This window comes from Drosophila sechellia, chromosome 3L (genome assembly GCF_004382195.2).
Source record: "Drosophila sechellia strain sech25 chromosome 3L, ASM438219v1, whole genome shotgun sequence".
NCBI lineage: Eukaryota > Metazoa > Arthropoda > Insecta > Diptera > Drosophilidae > Drosophila > Drosophila sechellia.
Window position 1 is genome coordinate 6,068,176 of NC_045951.1, and position 17,078 is coordinate 6,085,253.

At 43.4% G+C, this 17,078-nt stretch overlaps 3 protein-coding genes across 5 annotated transcripts; 1 reads left to right on the forward strand and 2 right to left on the reverse strand.

The window, feature by feature from the left end:
* Positions 1 to 88: 88 nt before the first annotated feature.
* Positions 89 to 9,026, reverse strand: LOC6610994 (serine/threonine-protein phosphatase 6 regulatory subunit 3). 2 transcript variants are annotated; one of them, XM_032717654.1, is made up of 12 exons: positions 8,902 to 9,026; positions 8,519 to 8,678; positions 8,253 to 8,452; positions 7,874 to 8,198; positions 7,499 to 7,812; positions 7,298 to 7,436; positions 7,124 to 7,242; positions 6,506 to 7,064; positions 6,386 to 6,450; positions 6,034 to 6,326; positions 5,274 to 5,961; positions 89 to 5,084 (listed from the first exon to the last, which is right to left on the reverse strand). In XM_032717654.1, exons 2-12 carry the CDS (start codon positions 8,576 to 8,578, stop codon positions 4,958 to 4,960), a joined length of 2,889 nt encoding a protein of 962 aa, XP_032573545.1. In that variant the 5' UTR covers positions 8,579 to 8,678; positions 8,902 to 9,026; the 3' UTR covers positions 89 to 4,957. The 2 variants fall into 2 exon arrangements, with proteins under 2 accessions (XP_032573545.1, XP_002035551.1); XM_002035515.2 differs by having other exon boundaries at positions 5,274 to 6,326.
* A 364-nt stretch (positions 9,027 to 9,390) lies between these two features.
* On the forward strand, positions 9,391 to 14,068 carry LOC6610995 (E3 ubiquitin-protein ligase SHPRH). Of its 2 annotated transcripts, XM_032718117.1 has the most exons (10): positions 9,391 to 9,583; positions 9,638 to 10,794; positions 10,861 to 11,576; positions 11,642 to 12,197; positions 12,251 to 12,425; positions 12,486 to 12,871; positions 12,932 to 13,047; positions 13,105 to 13,336; positions 13,395 to 13,555; positions 13,612 to 14,068. In XM_032718117.1, exons 1-10 carry the CDS (start codon positions 9,433 to 9,435, stop codon positions 13,772 to 13,774), a joined length of 3,813 nt encoding a protein of 1,270 aa, XP_032574008.1. In that variant the 5' UTR covers positions 9,391 to 9,432; the 3' UTR covers positions 13,775 to 14,068. The 2 variants fall into 2 exon arrangements, with proteins under 2 accessions (XP_032574008.1, XP_032574009.1); XM_032718118.1 differs by lacking the exons at positions 12,251 to 12,425; positions 12,486 to 12,871; positions 12,932 to 13,047; ... (1 more) ...; positions 13,395 to 13,555; positions 13,612 to 14,068 and having other exon boundaries at positions 9,393 to 9,583; positions 11,688 to 11,823.
* On the reverse strand, positions 13,805 to 16,971 carry LOC6610996 (zinc finger protein 91). The gene is made up of 3 exons (XM_002035517.2): positions 15,977 to 16,971; positions 15,309 to 15,922; positions 13,805 to 15,240 (listed from the first exon to the last, which is right to left on the reverse strand). Exons 1-3 carry the CDS (start codon positions 16,893 to 16,895, stop codon positions 14,182 to 14,184), a joined length of 2,592 nt encoding a protein of 863 aa, XP_002035553.1. The 5' UTR covers positions 16,896 to 16,971; the 3' UTR covers positions 13,805 to 14,181.
* Between the last annotated feature and the right edge of the window lie 107 nt (positions 16,972 to 17,078).

Below are 17,078 nucleotides of genomic sequence, written 5' to 3' on the forward strand. Positions count from 1 at the left end.
AATAAGCTGTATACATTTTTAGAAAATCCCAACTAGACATTTGCATTTTTAATTTTATATATATAACCAAAAAATTAGACGCCCGCAGTAAGAATCAAATAGTATCGCTTTATTGATAAATTTCAATACGAATTCAAAGTTAATTTCTATCGTATAATGCACAAATCTTATTGTTAGACAATTAACGCTATTACTCGTACAGTTTACGTTTCCGTTTCCGCTCTCTGCGGCTTAATCCATATTCGTGTAAACTCGCTTAACTTTAGGGTACATGCAAAACAATCACAAATTGTCTTCAACTTGGGCAAAGCGGGTGTACGAGTGTGTGTAATCCATGATTCTATTATTTTCTCTCAGTGTATGTGTGTTTGTGTGTGCGTTGAGCAAAACGTTGACGTTGACGTTGACTCACAATTACATGATTTGAATTCACAATTAATCGTACAATTACTTCAAATGCGACAGTATAATAGTATAGATCGGAGCATAGAGTTAACTATTCTGTTTGCTTGATTTCTGGAACTACATTTAGTTGGTTGCCGGGGGACTAACGCTTAGTAGAGTTTTAAACAAAGGTCTGTCTCTTATTCTCCCCAAAACAAGTGTACCGAAAACAATCGATTTACTTTTGGGTCTGATTGCGTAGTCCTCAAAACACACCCACTCTCCATTACTACGAATATCTTTCTGTCAGTTTAAGGCACTTACTCAAGAAATCGCGATTCCAGAGCGTCCTTTTGGGGTTAGTGATTCTCTTTAAAGTATTACCTCGGAGTTTCGACCAAAACAATGTGGCAAGCTAAACGGCGAGTATGTGTGGGTGTCCTTCTGTACGTGTATTCATTTGTGGGTGTGCAGTAGGGTGGACCAGTTGGTGCAAACTAACCATCAGAAACATATTGCCACATACACTTTATTATTCGCAAAGTATTTGGCCAAAACTAAGTTATACAAGTACAAAACGTCACCATTTCATTATTTTAAAGCTCTTTTCAATGGTTTTTCTTTAAAAGAAATGTAGTGTCAATACCATACAAAATGTGTAAATATATAATCGTACATATGGAGCTTCTCTTACAAAAAGTCGTCATAATCCAGATTTATATTTGGCTAATAGTGGTCAAATTGGAAATGTTTTAACTTTATTACAAAGCACAAATTCCACTTATTTTAGGGCGTAATGTTGGTGAGCTTTCGCATAAATTACTCATACGCTGTTGCAACAGGTCGTATGAGTGATGTTCATTGAAACCATATCGTACTGAGAGTGCAAGCCTTAAATTATAAATAGAACTATGGTCCACCCTAGTGTGCAGCTATCACCTTGAGCACTTAACGTATTTTATAAATGTATATGCTGTATAGCAAGTATGACAAATATGTGTGTTTCGGATATTTCACGATACGTTTCGCAGTTCTCACAAGTCTGTACTCGGCTTACATATATAAGGTAATATATAGTATAGTTCGTTAATCATTATGTGTATATGCATAGACACCAATAGTTGTTAATCGTTAAGAGTAATATGCAAATTCTGAATGTGGCTTTTCTTTCGCTTGTTTTAGTTAGGAATATGTATACGCGTATTGTTGTAAATATCTAACATAAATTCATACATGAAGCACACTTGGGTTCGGTTTTCATTAACTAGTTGCTAATGTGGTTAGTAATTCGTTCAATGATTTGCATTTAACAAAATATCCATTATGTTAACAATTTGATTTTTAATTTTTTTTTCGGTTTTCTCACTTTCTTATTAATGGTTTTCTATTTTCAAATATATATATTTACTGTAAGAAGTTGAAGTTGTTAATTTCTTAATCTTTGTTGTATTACAGTTGCTTCTTCCTCGTTGTTGTTCCCGCTGGTTCTTTATTAAAGAGTTAGAGAATTAGACCTTCGATTGATTATATGGAATTATTCCTTTCTATATCCGTTTCTTGTGGTTTGCAGTTGGAAACCATTGTAGCATTGTTTTGGGGTATTCATTGAGTTGGCTTAATTGAAATACTGAATTGCTGAACACACACAGACAAAATTATGTACGTTACGATCCTTAAAAATAGCATTCTCATCCCCACCATTGATTCCGCATTCGTTTTTGTTTCGGTTTTGTCTCAATTAAGTGCGCCACGAAAATTACAACCTCACTTAACAACTAATGCACTTCACAAAATATTCAAGGGCTCCATTTCATCGAGATGCGAATCATTAATCAATCAATTATGTCATCAATGAATCAATTAATCAAACGTATCTCTGTATATAGGCATGCAAGTACTTATGTGTGTATAATTCGGTTTCTGTTTCGCATCGAAGCGATCAAAACATTTCTGAAGACTTTCTTGTTCACAATTGTTCTTAGTTCTTGTTTGCAAAAAACTTTGGACGTTTGGTATTCTTATTCAAGTTGTAATAATTAGACAAACAAAATGCTTAAAGCTGCCCACAAGACTTTGTCTACATCATTTTTAAGATATTATAATTATGTTTCTCGTTTGGTTTTTATTCATATTCGTATATATATTAAGCTTGCTGCAGCTGCTTAATATTTAAAAGACACACAGTATGTAGATGAAACTAACTCTAGGATTACGGATACTACCACTCTCTAAATGGTTTTCTAGGTCTGTGATTTTTCTCTTTTTTTAGTGTTTCGTTTTTTTTTTTATAGTTTTCAGTAAGGCATATGCACAAGGGAAGGACTCGATCATCGTCGCCTATATCGTTGGATATTCTGGATACTAACTTGGTTGAAACGAAAGGGAAAACGAAAACGCATAACTAGGGGAAGACAATACGGGGGACAATTGTATGTATGTGCAGTACATGGTTTACAATTGGCTGCTTGATATGAGTATTTAAGTTAAGTTTAACTTTAGTTTAGTGCTTTGTTGGTGAAAAGCTAGAGAACAAATAGCCGCGATCCTCGACCATCCCTATACTAGCTCGAACTTAGAGATACTTTCGCACTGTTACAGACTACATGTTAAAACTCCTTCAATTAGATTTCATTGCAGTAGTTATTGCTGTTTGGTTGTCGAGGTGTCCTGCTGATTGTGATGCTAAAGAAGCGTATAATTAACTTGATCAGAGTGTCTCGTGTTGGCTGTGTTCTTTTGTATTTCCCAAATGGTGGAGGCCATTAGTTGATGTTTCATAATTTGTTTAAATTAAGTTTGCTTTATCAAATACCCTGCAACTTCATTTAATTATCACAGTTTTTCATCAGAGATAGTTTAAATGTTTCAATATTTCTTCTTTTAATTCTTATTTCTGTTATTTAATTTTCTTGGTTGTGTTCGTTCACATTTTGTGTTGCTAAGGTATGCTAGTAAAAAGCAAGCTAGTTGAAATTTGTGCAAACTTGAGTTCTATAACTAAGCATTTTATTTTAATCGGCAAATAAGAATTACTTTGCTTTTGCCTAGGATGTGTGGGAAGGGTTTTGGTTATTAATGATTTTCCACACATCTATGCCTGATATGCTGCCCGCTCTTTTCTCGATAATCTTATAGTATACTACAGGTGTCTAACTTTTTGTTTGTTTCTTTTTTTCTTTTTGGTGAGCAAGTCGTCTCGTGTAAAACAAACATCGATTTTACTTTTAAAGTAGTTTCTGTTTTATTTTTTATCATAATTAAAACGTAATTATTTGGAAGCAAATGATGGCATATTTGTTTAACTTCTCCTTAATATTTTTTTCCGCGTTTTGTTCGTGGTTCTCTGCACGTTTAAAACACAAACATTTTTCAGCGATAACTTGAACAGCGCAATTAACACAATACACAAAATATATAAATGTAAATTTAAAATGTCTTCTTGGAAAGTCTTCTTTTGAATTTCTCATTTCGTTTGGTTTGGTCTGGTAATTGTATTTACGCATAGTTAGGGGTGTATAGATCGGGGGTGTAGATCATTCATGTGGTGACAAATGCCGAGTGTTGTCCTTTCGTTATGTTTATTATCCTTCTTCTTTTGTGGTTTGTTTTTCATTGTTTTTGTACTTTCGACAAAGAATATGTTTTGTTATTTAAACCGATTTGTATACAAACAAGGTAATAATGGCAAAAGACAGAAGTATATAATCATATACCTCTCTAATACATAATGCGTAGGTTTGTGCTTGCAGCATGTGGGTATGTGGTGTTGAACGTTTTGGTATTTTGGCATTGCTTTTTTCGATTTCAAAATACATACAATAAATACAAGTCTCCAATTTAACAATACAAGTATAAGTGCGGAGTTGTCCATATATTACGTCACCACTAGTTGGAGGGGATTCCACACAATAGGAGGACGATAATGGGCGACTTTGCGATAACGTAATTTACTGACAGCCTCCAAAAGTGTATGTATATACATACATACATCATATGAATAGATAGATAATCCTCATCTGATCGAGCTAAAACGAATACAATACAAATATAAACTAAGCATTCTAGACGTTGCGTGAATTTTGGTACTTTAAGTAATGCTCATAGGTTGCCTAACACATTGAGAGTATTGAAAGTAAAAGCGTACTAAATCGACAGACTAATACATATTACAAACAAAATACAGTTTTCTTAATTAGGAAACATGAAGGAAGTGTAATAATAAAAATAATTGGCAATACGAGCGAGGAGCAGAAGGAATCAACAATACACTTTTTACTGTGAATATTTTTTTAGCTTTTTGTTGTTTTTTTTTTTTTTTTTTTTTTTGTTCTTTTTTGTTTTGTTTGATAATTTGCATTTTGGTTTTGGGCGGGCTTCGGCCTTTTGCTAATACACAAATCTTTTGTTGTACTATGCAGCCTGTTATATATGTACGTATAGTAGAAGTATGTGGTATATATTTATATAAATATGTATGCATGATAATGACCAAAGAGCAAATCAAAGGCGTTTTTACAATTTCTCGTCGACACAATTGCGCTTGAATGATGTGTGGTGTGGTGAGGAAGTGGATTTATGTGGTCGTAGTTGCAATTTCAACATTGTTCGTCTTGGCGGCAGCGGCCAATTTCTGCTGCTCCGTTGTGATGTTGGCTTCGTGGCCATCCACGTTGTTGCTGCTGATATCGTTGGCATGATTGCTGAAAGGTAAACCCATGGTTTTAATTACAATACAATGTACTTAAGTAATAAATGTTAAAACAAAAAAATTGAGCTACAAACCAATACATTGCATATGTGTAAACTTTTTTTGCATTTTAAATAGATTAAAAGTATAAACATTTCATATATACATATGTACATACCCACATGCAAAAGGCTTAACTTACAATTCATTCACTTTGCTGTCGGGTCCATTTGAAATGGGAGTAATTTGCTCGGTGTCCGCAGGACGATCCGCACCCAGTGGCTTGGTCCACATTCCCTCATCGTCCTCATAGTCATCCTCGCCGTCCAGCAGTACGGATTGCAGTCGAGTAACAATTGCTGCAGTCTCCACCACGCTCGACTCGGCCAGCTTATCGCTGATGGCCTTCTCCACGTTGGCATTATTGTCGTACTCAGCCTGCTGATCGTCGGTACACGCTAGATTATCCTGAGCGCCCTTGCCCACAGCGAGTCCAATAGATTCAGCGGGTTGGCGCTCCTCCTCTGGGTTCACCTGTGTATCGGATACCGGCGCTGGGGAAAAGTCCTCCTCTTCCTCTTCACCTGGCGGCGCACTTATGGGCATACCGAGATCGCTGCCAAAGGTGCTAAAGTGCGCATCGAAGTCGGCAAAGTTATCCGAATTGAAATCCGTGCCCCAGTTGGCAGTGCCCGTGTTAACCTGCGAAGGCACGCTGGAAAGGACGGCAAACTGGATGTCCCAGGGATCAGCCAAGTTGTTAAGCGTGTTTGAATTTTTGGTGAACATGCCGTGCCCATGGCCATCACCACCGCCCGAGTGGTCACCATGCTCATCATCGTCATCATCTTCGTCGTCAATGTTTCGACCAAACTGGAACCGGTTCTGATCTATGGCAAAGAAGATGTCTTGCAACGTGTTATTCAGCTCACTACAATCCACTTCTCTGTACGGCTGATTACCAACGTTCCACGCATTTATCTCGCCAGTATAGTCATTGGATCCATCATTGTACTGATTCTCCTCGTGCGGATTGCAGTCGGCCAGGAGCTTGGTCTGCTGTTTAACCGCCAGCGAAAACTCGCCAGTTTCCGCATCGATCAAAGATTGCCACAGCTTGACCTCATCTTCATCACTTAGGCTGCTGGTGATCAGATCACCGATATGTTCAGATTCTGATATACAATTCGTAATGTGACGCAGAATTTTGATAAGGTGGCCCATGTAGCCCAGACGTCGACCCTTCTCAGCATTTCTTAAAGGGAGAACAATTGTTATGTGGCAGACTGATAATTAGTCATTTTAAGTACTTACTGCGCCTGCGCATTGTGCTGCCACAAATCGACCAGTTTGGATATCAGATGACAGTTTACAATTAACTGCAAATCAGCGCGAATTAAGTTTAGTTCGGTACAAAAGTCAACTAAGACTTACATGTGATTGCATTTCAGAAGGCGGAGGACTGGGAACGGTCTTGGTCTTGTCGAGATCATTGAGCGTTGCTTCCGATTCCTGCTGTTCTGTTGGAGATTCACCATCCACCTCACTATTTTTCACATGATTATCCTGGACTTGAGGTTCTGAGCCCTCAGAAGCTGTTGCTTCGGCTACGGCTTCCACATGGCCCGTGTGTTCTTCATGCTCTTGGTTTTCTTCGGCGGTTGCCTGACGCTCATCAGGCGTCTGCGCAGCTGCCACTTCGATTTCGATGTCGCCCCCTTCCTCATCCTTGCCACCTTCCGCCCGCTTCGCATCGTTAAGAGCGTTCTTCATCTCGACTTCGGACTCCTCCGTGCCCACCTTCAAAAAGGCATTGATCAGGCAGTCTGCAGTGAAGTAATCCGTAACCTCCGTGGATGCAGTGTAGTTGTTGGACAGCTCGTTGTAAAAGACCACATTCAGTGCCTTCTCCGTTTCTGTGTGCAGGAAGTTGTTCCAGCAGTAGTGCTTGAAAAAGTCCAGCAACAGGCTGAAGTACTCAGTCGCGCAGATTCTAAAGTATAAAAATGTATTATTAATAAAAGTTAACCTTTCTATAAAGCAGTGACTTACGCCTGCTGAATAGTCTCATTCTTGGTCTCCAGCAGAGCGGTGAACACGCGACACACTTGCAGTCGAGTCTTTCCAAATGGGGGCGTCAACACGGCGGCCGTGGTTTCTAGTGTGGGTTTCTACAAGTCAAAAGATAAACAGCTGGTTCTTTGTAACAAAAAGTTTCATGCTAACCGCAGGCGGGTTTTTCAGTATGTGGACAAATTCCTGGAGGCGTGGCGCCATCACATTGATCACAGTCTCCTGGACTTCCTGGTGGATTTCGCGCTCGCGCTTTTGCAACAACCGCTGGCGATCCGAGTTGGGCTCATCTCTACAAGAAAAAATGTAAATCAATTAAGATGAGGTGAAAAATTCACTGGCAGCATAACTTACGTGAAGGTAATTGGCTTGATTAGCGTAAGTACAACCGATATTCCTGATAAGATGGCGCTCTCCTGAGCGTTTGGTTCCAAAATCACATTTAACAAGGCTTCAATTGTGTCCGCAAATTCGATCGTCTTCAGAATGGGGTTGGATCCATCGAAGGCCGGCTCAAACGAATCGTTCTCCTGCTCGGTCTGGCGCATTAGGCGCCCTTGGTTAATAAGATCACAGAAAAAGTCGGCAACATTTGCATGTTTGTCGGTTTCTTGAGGATTACGCAATATTGCAATCAGTCTCTCAACAATTTTATCTTCAGTTAGCCACTGTTAAAAACAATATTCGATAAGATTTGTGTGCCTAGGCAAAGCTCTTTACCGGACTTACTTCGAAAAGGTTCCGCTTGAGTCGCCCACCCTCGATGTCCTTCATCATCTGCATTATTAGATCAGGTATGACCGGTGTGTCAAAGTGTTTACAAATGAAATCCAAAAAGGTCTTCTGCGATTTAATATACTCCAGGAGTTGTAGGCACATGTGTTGATACAAAAACCAATCTTGTTCAGGCTTTTTGGTAAAGAGCATGCTAAACGTTTTGCTAAAAAACGACGATAGCAATGGATTTAACGGTGGTTCCTTTTCCAGATATGAATACAGCAGCTGCAGCGTCTCCGCGTCGTTCAGTAGCTTCTCATCCAGGGACGGCAGGCCGCTAAAATGGCATGGGCTATAGAATTCTGGATGGCAACGGACATTCAATTCTTACAGTGTGAGTATCTCACAGGACATGTTGGCATAGCGGAAACGCTTCGACATGGGCACATCTTCAGAGGGCTCGGTCGTGATCAGCTCCACCAGACGCCGTATGACATCGGGACGTGTAAAGTAGTTGACCAGGTTCTTCTTTTGCGTCTTGCACTCCTGCAGTATGTCCTCCTCGTCCAGAAATTCCTCCAGCGTGGAGTTCTGCGAATGGCGACGACGAGTAACTGAGACATTTCCACTTGATCAGCACGGATCGAGTCAACCTACCTCCTTCTCGAGCAGCGCCTCTATATTCGCGGAGGGCGCATAACCCTTGTCCCAAAACATTTTTCGCACGTACGTCTTGGCGGTGACACTTTCAGTCTGGGGGAAACAAGATCAATCTTCGCTGGACTCGCGGAACGCTGATGACTTGGCATGCACGGCTCTGCGGGACGGGATTGAAGATTTGGATAAGCGGAATAGCGCAATTAATACACTGAACACAGACTAGACTCAGCTCGACACTCGGCTCTCACAAAGTAATGCGTAAATTTTTGTAATTATGCCAAGCAGGCCCCACATATACACTACGAATGCGGGCCGAAAAATGGTTGTATGCTGGTCGTTTGTGCTTGCAAGGGTTGGGGGATGCTTGGGCCCACACTTACGAGTTGGCTGGACTTTGTTTTGTTCACTGTTTGTTGCACTTTTGATTGTTTTTCAACCGAAAAAACCACGCTATAATTTTCTTCACTGCTTCGTAGAGGTGGACAATATTCGATTAAAGGGTATATTAACTCAGTGTGATATATGGGGCCGATCGACCGTGTCCTCACGTAGTCGGTTATCGATTGTCAGTTTTTCAACTTGTTCACACTATAACCTGTGCAGCGGTAATGTAATAACTAAAATACATACAAATTCTTTCTTCTTCGTTCTTTATAATATTTATTTCATTAAGCTCTGTGATATTAAACAATCTAAATGGTTTTCTTTCTTTTCTTTTGCCTGGGTTGCTATTTAATAACTAACCGAAAATGTTTTGATTTCCAGAACATTAAGATCCGCCGGTTGCAAGCGTTAAATGTTAGCAGCGGAGGTGTGGCATTTGGTGTCCGATAAAGATTTTTTTGTAATCGCCTATCGATTCGGCGGTCATCGCACATTTGTTTTTCCGAATTGTTGTTTCGCAAATTACAATGGATGGCGTTGTTTTGTGCGAAATTGCGGATGAAGTACCTCCAGAAAGTCCCGGGGATCCAACGGAGTTCTGTTTTGGAAAGAGGCGATGGGTGTTCAAGGATTATCTCGTTGAGCATCAAGAGGAGATTCTGATTTGCATCGAAAAATGTGCGTAGACACTGAAATTATTTAATTGCCCTTATAAATAAGAAAATATTTCAGGCCAGAATGCTCGGATGAGAAAGCTGAAGTTCAGGTCCATTCGGCAGGAGTCGGGCTCCTGCATCCTGGTGCTCTTCCATGAACAGACCCATGTTCGTGCACGTGACATAGAGATGGAAGTGGGAGAACAAATTCTGCTCCTTTTCTTTAAGGACTTCAGAGGCAGTCTGGAGTTCGAGGTGGCCCAGCAGGAGAAGGAGCGCAAGCGTCCCTTAAAGACATATGTAACCACCAAGTTGTACGACGCCCTCTACGAAAAGCACCGCCAGACCATTAATGTTGAACAGGAACGTTCCCTAGACCTGCCGAAAAGATTTCAATCTCAGCTACGCAAGTACCAGCAGCGCACGGTATCTTGGATGCTGGGGCGGGAGCAGCAGATAACTCAAGTGCCGGCCAACTTCATAGTGCTCCATGCTATTGATGGTAGAAGTCGCGTCTTCAAGCATAAATACTGCTTGCAATTTTACCCCTTCGAGGAGGAGATTCCCAAAATCTCGTTGCCGCCGGGTGGCATCCTTGCTGACGAGATGGGCCTGGGCAAGACCGTGGAGTTCCTGGCCATGCTGCTGATGAATCCGCGTCCACAGGACTCTTACCGAAACGATTACTGGCACCAACGCCTCGAGGAGTTTTCCGATGAAGTGCCATTAAAGCGGGCACGTATAAGTAAAAAAGACGAGGTTTTTTGCATCTGCACCAAGAAACACGGCAAACGAGTGCAGTGCACCAAATGCCATCGGTGGCAACATGAAATGTGCATGACTATTTCAGATACATCAGACGTACCCCACATGTGTCCCAGCTGCTGGTCCGAGCTGGTGAAGTCTGGCGAAAGGCTTGTTGAGAGCGGCGCCACCATGATTGTATCTCCAAACGCCATCAAGATGCAGTGGTTCGAAGAGATACACAAGCATATATCGCCATCGCTTAAGGTGCTCCTTTATTTCGGCCTACACTCAACCTTCTGGGTTAGTCCTTTCGATCTGGCCCAATACGATGTGGTGCTTACCGACTATACGATTCTGCGTAACGAAATATACCATACGACGGACTTTAGGTCAGACCGCCAGATGCGTCACCAACAAAGATACATGCGACCCAATTCCCCACTTCTAATGGTAAACTGGTGGCGGGTTTGCCTGGATGAGGCACAGGTAATGCGAGTTTTTTACTTTTGCATCCACGGCTTACTGAATATTTTCTAAACTACCCACACCCAGATGGTCGAGAGCAACACTTCAGCAGCTGCCGAGATGGTTAGAATGCTGCCGTCCATTAATCGTTGGGCTGTTACTGGCACAATTGATGAATTGCCGCCTCTTTTGGAGTTCGTGGGCCGGCCAGAAGTCTGTAGACCACCGGATGCTTGGCAAACCGTCGACAAGGCCTTTCAGCTTAACTACAAGTGTGAGCCGCTGCTGGAACTTCTCGAGCATAGTTTGTGGCGTACCTGCAAGTCCAAAGTGGAGCACGAACTGGGAATTCCGCCGCAAACGGAAGTTGTTCACCGCTTGGAGCTGAGCAACGTGGAGTCCCTGTACTATCGGGAAGAGCATTTAAAGTGCCACGAGCAATTCCTCGCTGCTGTAGCCAAACACACCCGGCACAACGCAGACAATAGCTCCTGCCTGGCGTCGATCTCTCCACAACTGCTGCGCATCATCCTGAAGCCCTTTCTCCGCATTCGACAGACCTGCTCAGTACCAGTCGTGTTCAACAGCAATGTGTCCAGCACCGACTACCTGCACCCGCAGGATCTGCTGGCGCGTCTGAAGTCCAACAATGAAAACGAGTGTAAGACAGAGCTGCGAAGCTGGGCATCCTCCTACAATGGACTGGCCGCTATATACTTCATAAAGAACGATTTCCCCCAAGCCATCAAGTATTATAATCTCCTATTGAAGCTGGCGAACGAGTATAACGAGCAGAATATATCGTATGTTTCATTTTTCATTAGTCATACAATACAAATATAATTGAAATATCATTTTACGTATTTAGTGTTGACAGTGTGCTTCAAATTCATGCGATATACAACCTTCTGCAGGCAAGTGCACTGGCTCCCGCTAAGCACAAGTTAACAGAACTGGAGCACAAAAGGTATCAGGCTCAAATGAGCCGGCTGGAGTGGAAGTATTTGGAGGATAATACACGTGTACTGGAAAACGCACTCAGCAGCTACAACGAAAATCTCAATGAAGTTTCCGAGCTGGAGAAACGATACGAGGGCAGTACAGTGGATTTGCTGGCGACGATGGTGAACCACAAGACCTCTCTTCACGATGCTATTTGGAACAAATTGCGGGATGACTTCTTTCGCCAAAGCATTTCTGTGGAAAGGCTTGAGAATATCAACTCCATGGCCGGAATGCTTTACTTTATGGATTTATGGCATAATAAGCTACAAACTCTTAAAAGTACTTTGATCGCTGAGTTTGAATTCCTTAAAGGAGTTATGCAGCAAGCTTGTGAGGCTATCAAAACAGGAGTCTCACTCCCCCTGGAGATAATCAACTTTATAGAAACCGTAACCGTGTGTCATTTGGCAGATATTTTGGTGAGTTTAATATACATATATACTTGTATGTCTAATAAACACAAATTTAATAGGACGCAAATAAGGAGAAGCCAGTGAAACCCAAGAAGCATCGATTTTGTCGGCTGTGCCTGATTCGCGATTCATTGAATCAATTTGAGTGTCTTCTGTTTGCCAAAAAGCTGGATGAAAAGGCTACGGTTACTGAGGGCTTGGAAAACCCCAGCATGGAAATAAGTCTCATTAAATGTAAGCAAGCATAAAAACATATTTGAAGAACAGGAATAACTTCATTTTATATCCAAATAGCTATCTTTGCCTTCCTGCGGTCAAAACAAGATTTTAGTGAATGGAAAGAGGAATGCCAGAGCAAACTGGACTTGCTGTCCTGCCTACAGGACTTGGTCAAGTTTCAAATCAAGTACTGGATCGAGATGGAGTACATGGTCAAGGCTTTCGACGAACTGGAAATGTGCAAGATGCGCATCCTCCTCACCGACGATCCTGAGGAGCAATCGAACTACAGAATACTGGCGTGCGAGTTGGCCGAGCAGCTAGAGTTCAATCAGTATAATCTGCAGACATCGCAGTTGAACTTTACGAGACTGTGCGGTCGTTTGAAGTACCTGAAGCATCTGAAAGAGGATTCCTCCGATAAGCCGTGTCCCATCTGCCAAACGCAAGATGACGTGAGGGTAAGTGGGCAAAATTTCAACCAATTTTGCTACGCTTAGGACTTATTGTTTTCGGTTTAGTATGTGATGATGGTATGCGGGCATTTTGTGTGCCAGCACTGTCTGGATAGCATGAGGAGGAAGAGCGGCCGAGCCGGCGTTACAAAGTGTCCACTTTGTCGGCAAGATTCGCCACAGTAAGGTTTTGCCATTACCCTTTACAGACGCCTCTGGTAACCATGTATTTCTTATAGGTTGTATTACTCGGTTCGTCCGGGTGTCCATAAATCAATTATTGGTGACTTTTCTACAAAAATTGCAAGTATTGTGGAATTGGTGCTGAAAATTAAAGGCGAAAATGAACAGGAAAAGATTATAGTATTCTCCCAATGGCAGGCGATTCTCATTGAAATTGCCAGAGCGCTCAGTCTCAACGGCATACAATTCCGCAACAAGTGCACAAATAAGGACTTTGATGATTTCAAGGTATTTATCTTACTATTAAATTTCAATTTATCACTGCTAAACATTTTGCCTCCTTTAGAATCCGTATAGCAATGTCACCTGTCTACTGATGCCACTGTCCAAAGGCTCAAAGGGCTTGAACCTGATCGAAGCCACACATGTTTTCCTCGTCGAACCCATTCTAAATCCGGGCGACGAGCGCCAGGCCATAGGTCGTATTCACCGATTTGGACAAAAGAGGTGAGTGCGTGCTATTGAAATGCAGGTGCTGTCAGTTTCAATTCGATTGCTTTTAGACCCACGAAGGTGCATCGTTTCATTGTAAATGGAACGGTTGAGGAGAATATTCTATCGCTAATTACTTCAGCCGATGACACGACCACGCTGGGAACTCACTGGGATCTGGAGAACATGACACTAGACAGTCTTAAGAAGCTATTCATACTCAAGGAGGAGTAGAACAAATGAATTTAAAACAAAACATTCCGATTAGAGTTAAGCGCTCAATAGGGCTAATTTATTTTTTAAGCTACTAATATACAAACTTTATATATAAATATATAACTGCCACAATTCATCTATTGAGAAGATGTTGCAAATAGCAACTCTCAATTTAGACCAGAATCATTAAACTTAAGTCGAATTCACATAGGTATATTTTGTGTTCTCCTGAATAATGTTCGGTTTTTTTTTGTACTAGAATTAAGGACATTATATTTAATAGCATTAAAGAATATTTTCTGCTTAAAACTATATCATATCCATCTTAAACACACTCTTCTCATAAGGATTACAAGGTATTGCTTTTCATAAAAAAACCCAGGATTGATTTGCCATCTTTGACAGCGTTAAACGCTGGCCAAATCTCAGACATGATCGATTTTTAAAGCATCCAAAGTGGTGCCATCGGCATGCGCTTTCTGAGCGTAGTAGCCATCGTAGGAGCTTTGCGCCTTGTCAATCTCCTGCTGATGCTGCAACAGCTGGAGTTGCTCGTAGGCAGCCTCCTGAACCTTGCGGCGCTCCTCCTCCGCCAGTCGCTTCACCTCGTTCTCTTCGAACTGCTGCGCCTGGAGTTCAGCGGATGCAGCTGCTCGCTCCGCCGCTGCCTCCTGGTACTCGTCGTAGGAGTGCAGGCTGCGGTCACTGCTTTCAAGCTTGTGCAGCGAGGATAGCTGCTCCTTGGCCGCCTCCGCAATTTCGCGCCGCTTCGCCTCCGCCTGGCGCTTCGCCTCTCGCTTGCTGCGTTCCTGCTCTTCCAGCTCCTCGCGAGCGGCATAGAACTTGGGCGAAATGACGGGTGGACGGTTCTCGTGGGTGCGCTGGTGGCGCTTGAGCGCCGTCTCCTGGCGGAAATGGGTGCCGCAGGTCTTGCACTCAAAGGGTTTCTCGCCCGTATGAATCCACTCGTGATGCCTCAACGTTTGGGCCTTTGCGAACCTTTTGGGGCAAAAGCGGCAGGCAAAATCTTTGACCTTTTCGTGTATGATCTTATAGTGCCGCTTCATGTTTCCGATATTGTTGAATCCCTGACCACAACCGGGGCAGATATGTTTGCCCTCCTTTTTGGTAAAGTTCACCTGCGGCGACCATGACGGCACTGAAACAGAGGGTATGGGATTCACAGCAGTGCCAGCCAACTGTGCCAGATCCACTCGTTGTACACGGCGTGGATCTTTGGGAATGGTGGCCACGGATTCGGCACACACCTTGAGCAATTCGTCGGCAGCGTTTCGGGATATCATCGGCTCAATGGATATGCCCTCAACTGGTGGCGCGGGTGGATTGTCGAACTGTTCACCAGACGTCTCGCCCATTTCCACCTGCCGCTGGCGGTAGGTTTCAATAGCGCGAAGCACGCGCTTCTCATGAGTCTTCAAGTGCTTGGTCAAACTCTTAGGATAGAGAAACTTCTTCCCACAGACCTAAAAATATGAACAAAAAAAATATTTTTGAATGAGGTTTCTGGCTTAAAAGATCCTTCTATCCTTACCTTGCACTCGCAGCGCTTTTCCCCCGTGTGCGTCATCTCGTGAATCTTGCAGGCGTGTGACTTGCCAAAGGTCTTTCCACAGTATTGACACGCATAGTTTTTTATCTTCTCGTGCACGATCTTAATGTGGTTGGCCAGGCTCTGCTTGTTGTGCGAGGCGTGCTCGCATATGTGGCACTTGAACTTCTTCTCCTGGGTATGCGTCAGTATGTGCGTGTTCCATTCCTGCCTGGTGGTTTTTCCCACCCCACAGTACGGACACACGTAGTTCTTAATGCCCGCATGCCGCATCAGATGATCCTTTAGAGCACTATTGATCACGAACCTTTTGCCGCAGATGTTACAGGGGAATGGCAGCTCCTTGCCGTCGTGCTTGTACATGTGCTTCTTGAGCGCCATGGGACAGCGGAATACCTTCTCGCACTCGGTGCAAGGGTAATCCCGTGGAGGAGCCGCTGCCTTGGTGATGCCGTGCATCTTCTTCATGTGAAAGGTGAGTAGGCGTATGCGCGGAAAGGTCTTGCCGCAGCCATCGACATTGCAGGAGTGCACCTCGGATAGCTCCGTGTGGGCGTGGTCGATGTGAAGTCGTAATCCTCCAGCGGTGGTGAAACCTGCAAATGCATGTGGTTAAAACGAGAATGCGATTTGGAGCCATCATTACACACCTTTCCTGCAGGTTTCCACTTTGCACTGGAAGGGCAGGAGATCGTTGTGGTGCTTCATGTGCTCCTCATAGCGGATGGCCTTCTTGAACTTTTGGTGGCAAATGTGGCAGTCGATGATGCGGTGCAAGTGGCGTTCGCCAGGCGGAATCCTCTTGCGCCGGCTCTTTGACTTCTCTCCGTCCTCGTCCTCCTCCTCGGAGCCTGATGGGAACTCTTGGTCCTCCTCCTTAATTACAACTGCCTTTGCTTTTGGTGTCATCCGCGAATTATCCCGCAAGCGCTGGGCCAAAGGCACATCATCGTCACCATCGCTACTGTTGGGCTCAAAGTCCACTTCTTGGTCAAAGTCTTCTTCGCTCTCCTCCGAGGATTCCGCGGCAAAGATGGTCATCAGATCGGCAGCGTCCAATTCATCTTGCTTCACTTCCTTCTCCACCAGCTCGGCCTCCTTGTCCACGTGCTCCAACATCTTGAACACATCCTCCTCGTTCTCGATCATCTCCATTTTGTGGTCCAGTAGCGGATCGAAGTTGATGCGATCCTCCTCGTCCTGCCCCACCAGCTCAGTCTCGTTCCCCGCCACGTTGAGCAAATCAAAGTTTTTCATCTGCGCACTCGCTGGCGGGCAAAAGACGTTCCTGGCCACCATGTCCTGGAACTTTTGCACAGAGTCCACGCACAGCTTTTGGAACTCATGCAGATCGTCCAGTCGGCTGAAGCACGGCGCGCACAGACACTTGGGGAAGCCATCCGACTGCTCCACGGCCAGCGAAGTGCAGACACACAGCTTCTTGGCCAATCCGGGGATCAGGAAGAGGTCAAAGGATCCTGCGCCGCCGCCATTCTCTGGCAGGCGATTCAGGCAGATGCGACACACCGCGTGCACCGAGTACTGGGCTGCCTCGGCCTCCTCCTCCATGATGCCTGTTCCAGGGGGAATCTGCTGGCCAAATCCGCGGAATATTAAGCCGAGAAAAACTTTACGCGTCAGACGAACCAAAACAAATACCAAAAAATACCTCACAGTATTGCCAATTACAAACAGCTATTTAAAAGCTAAATTATTAAACTAGCTAGAAATATGGATAGCATCAATAATTAA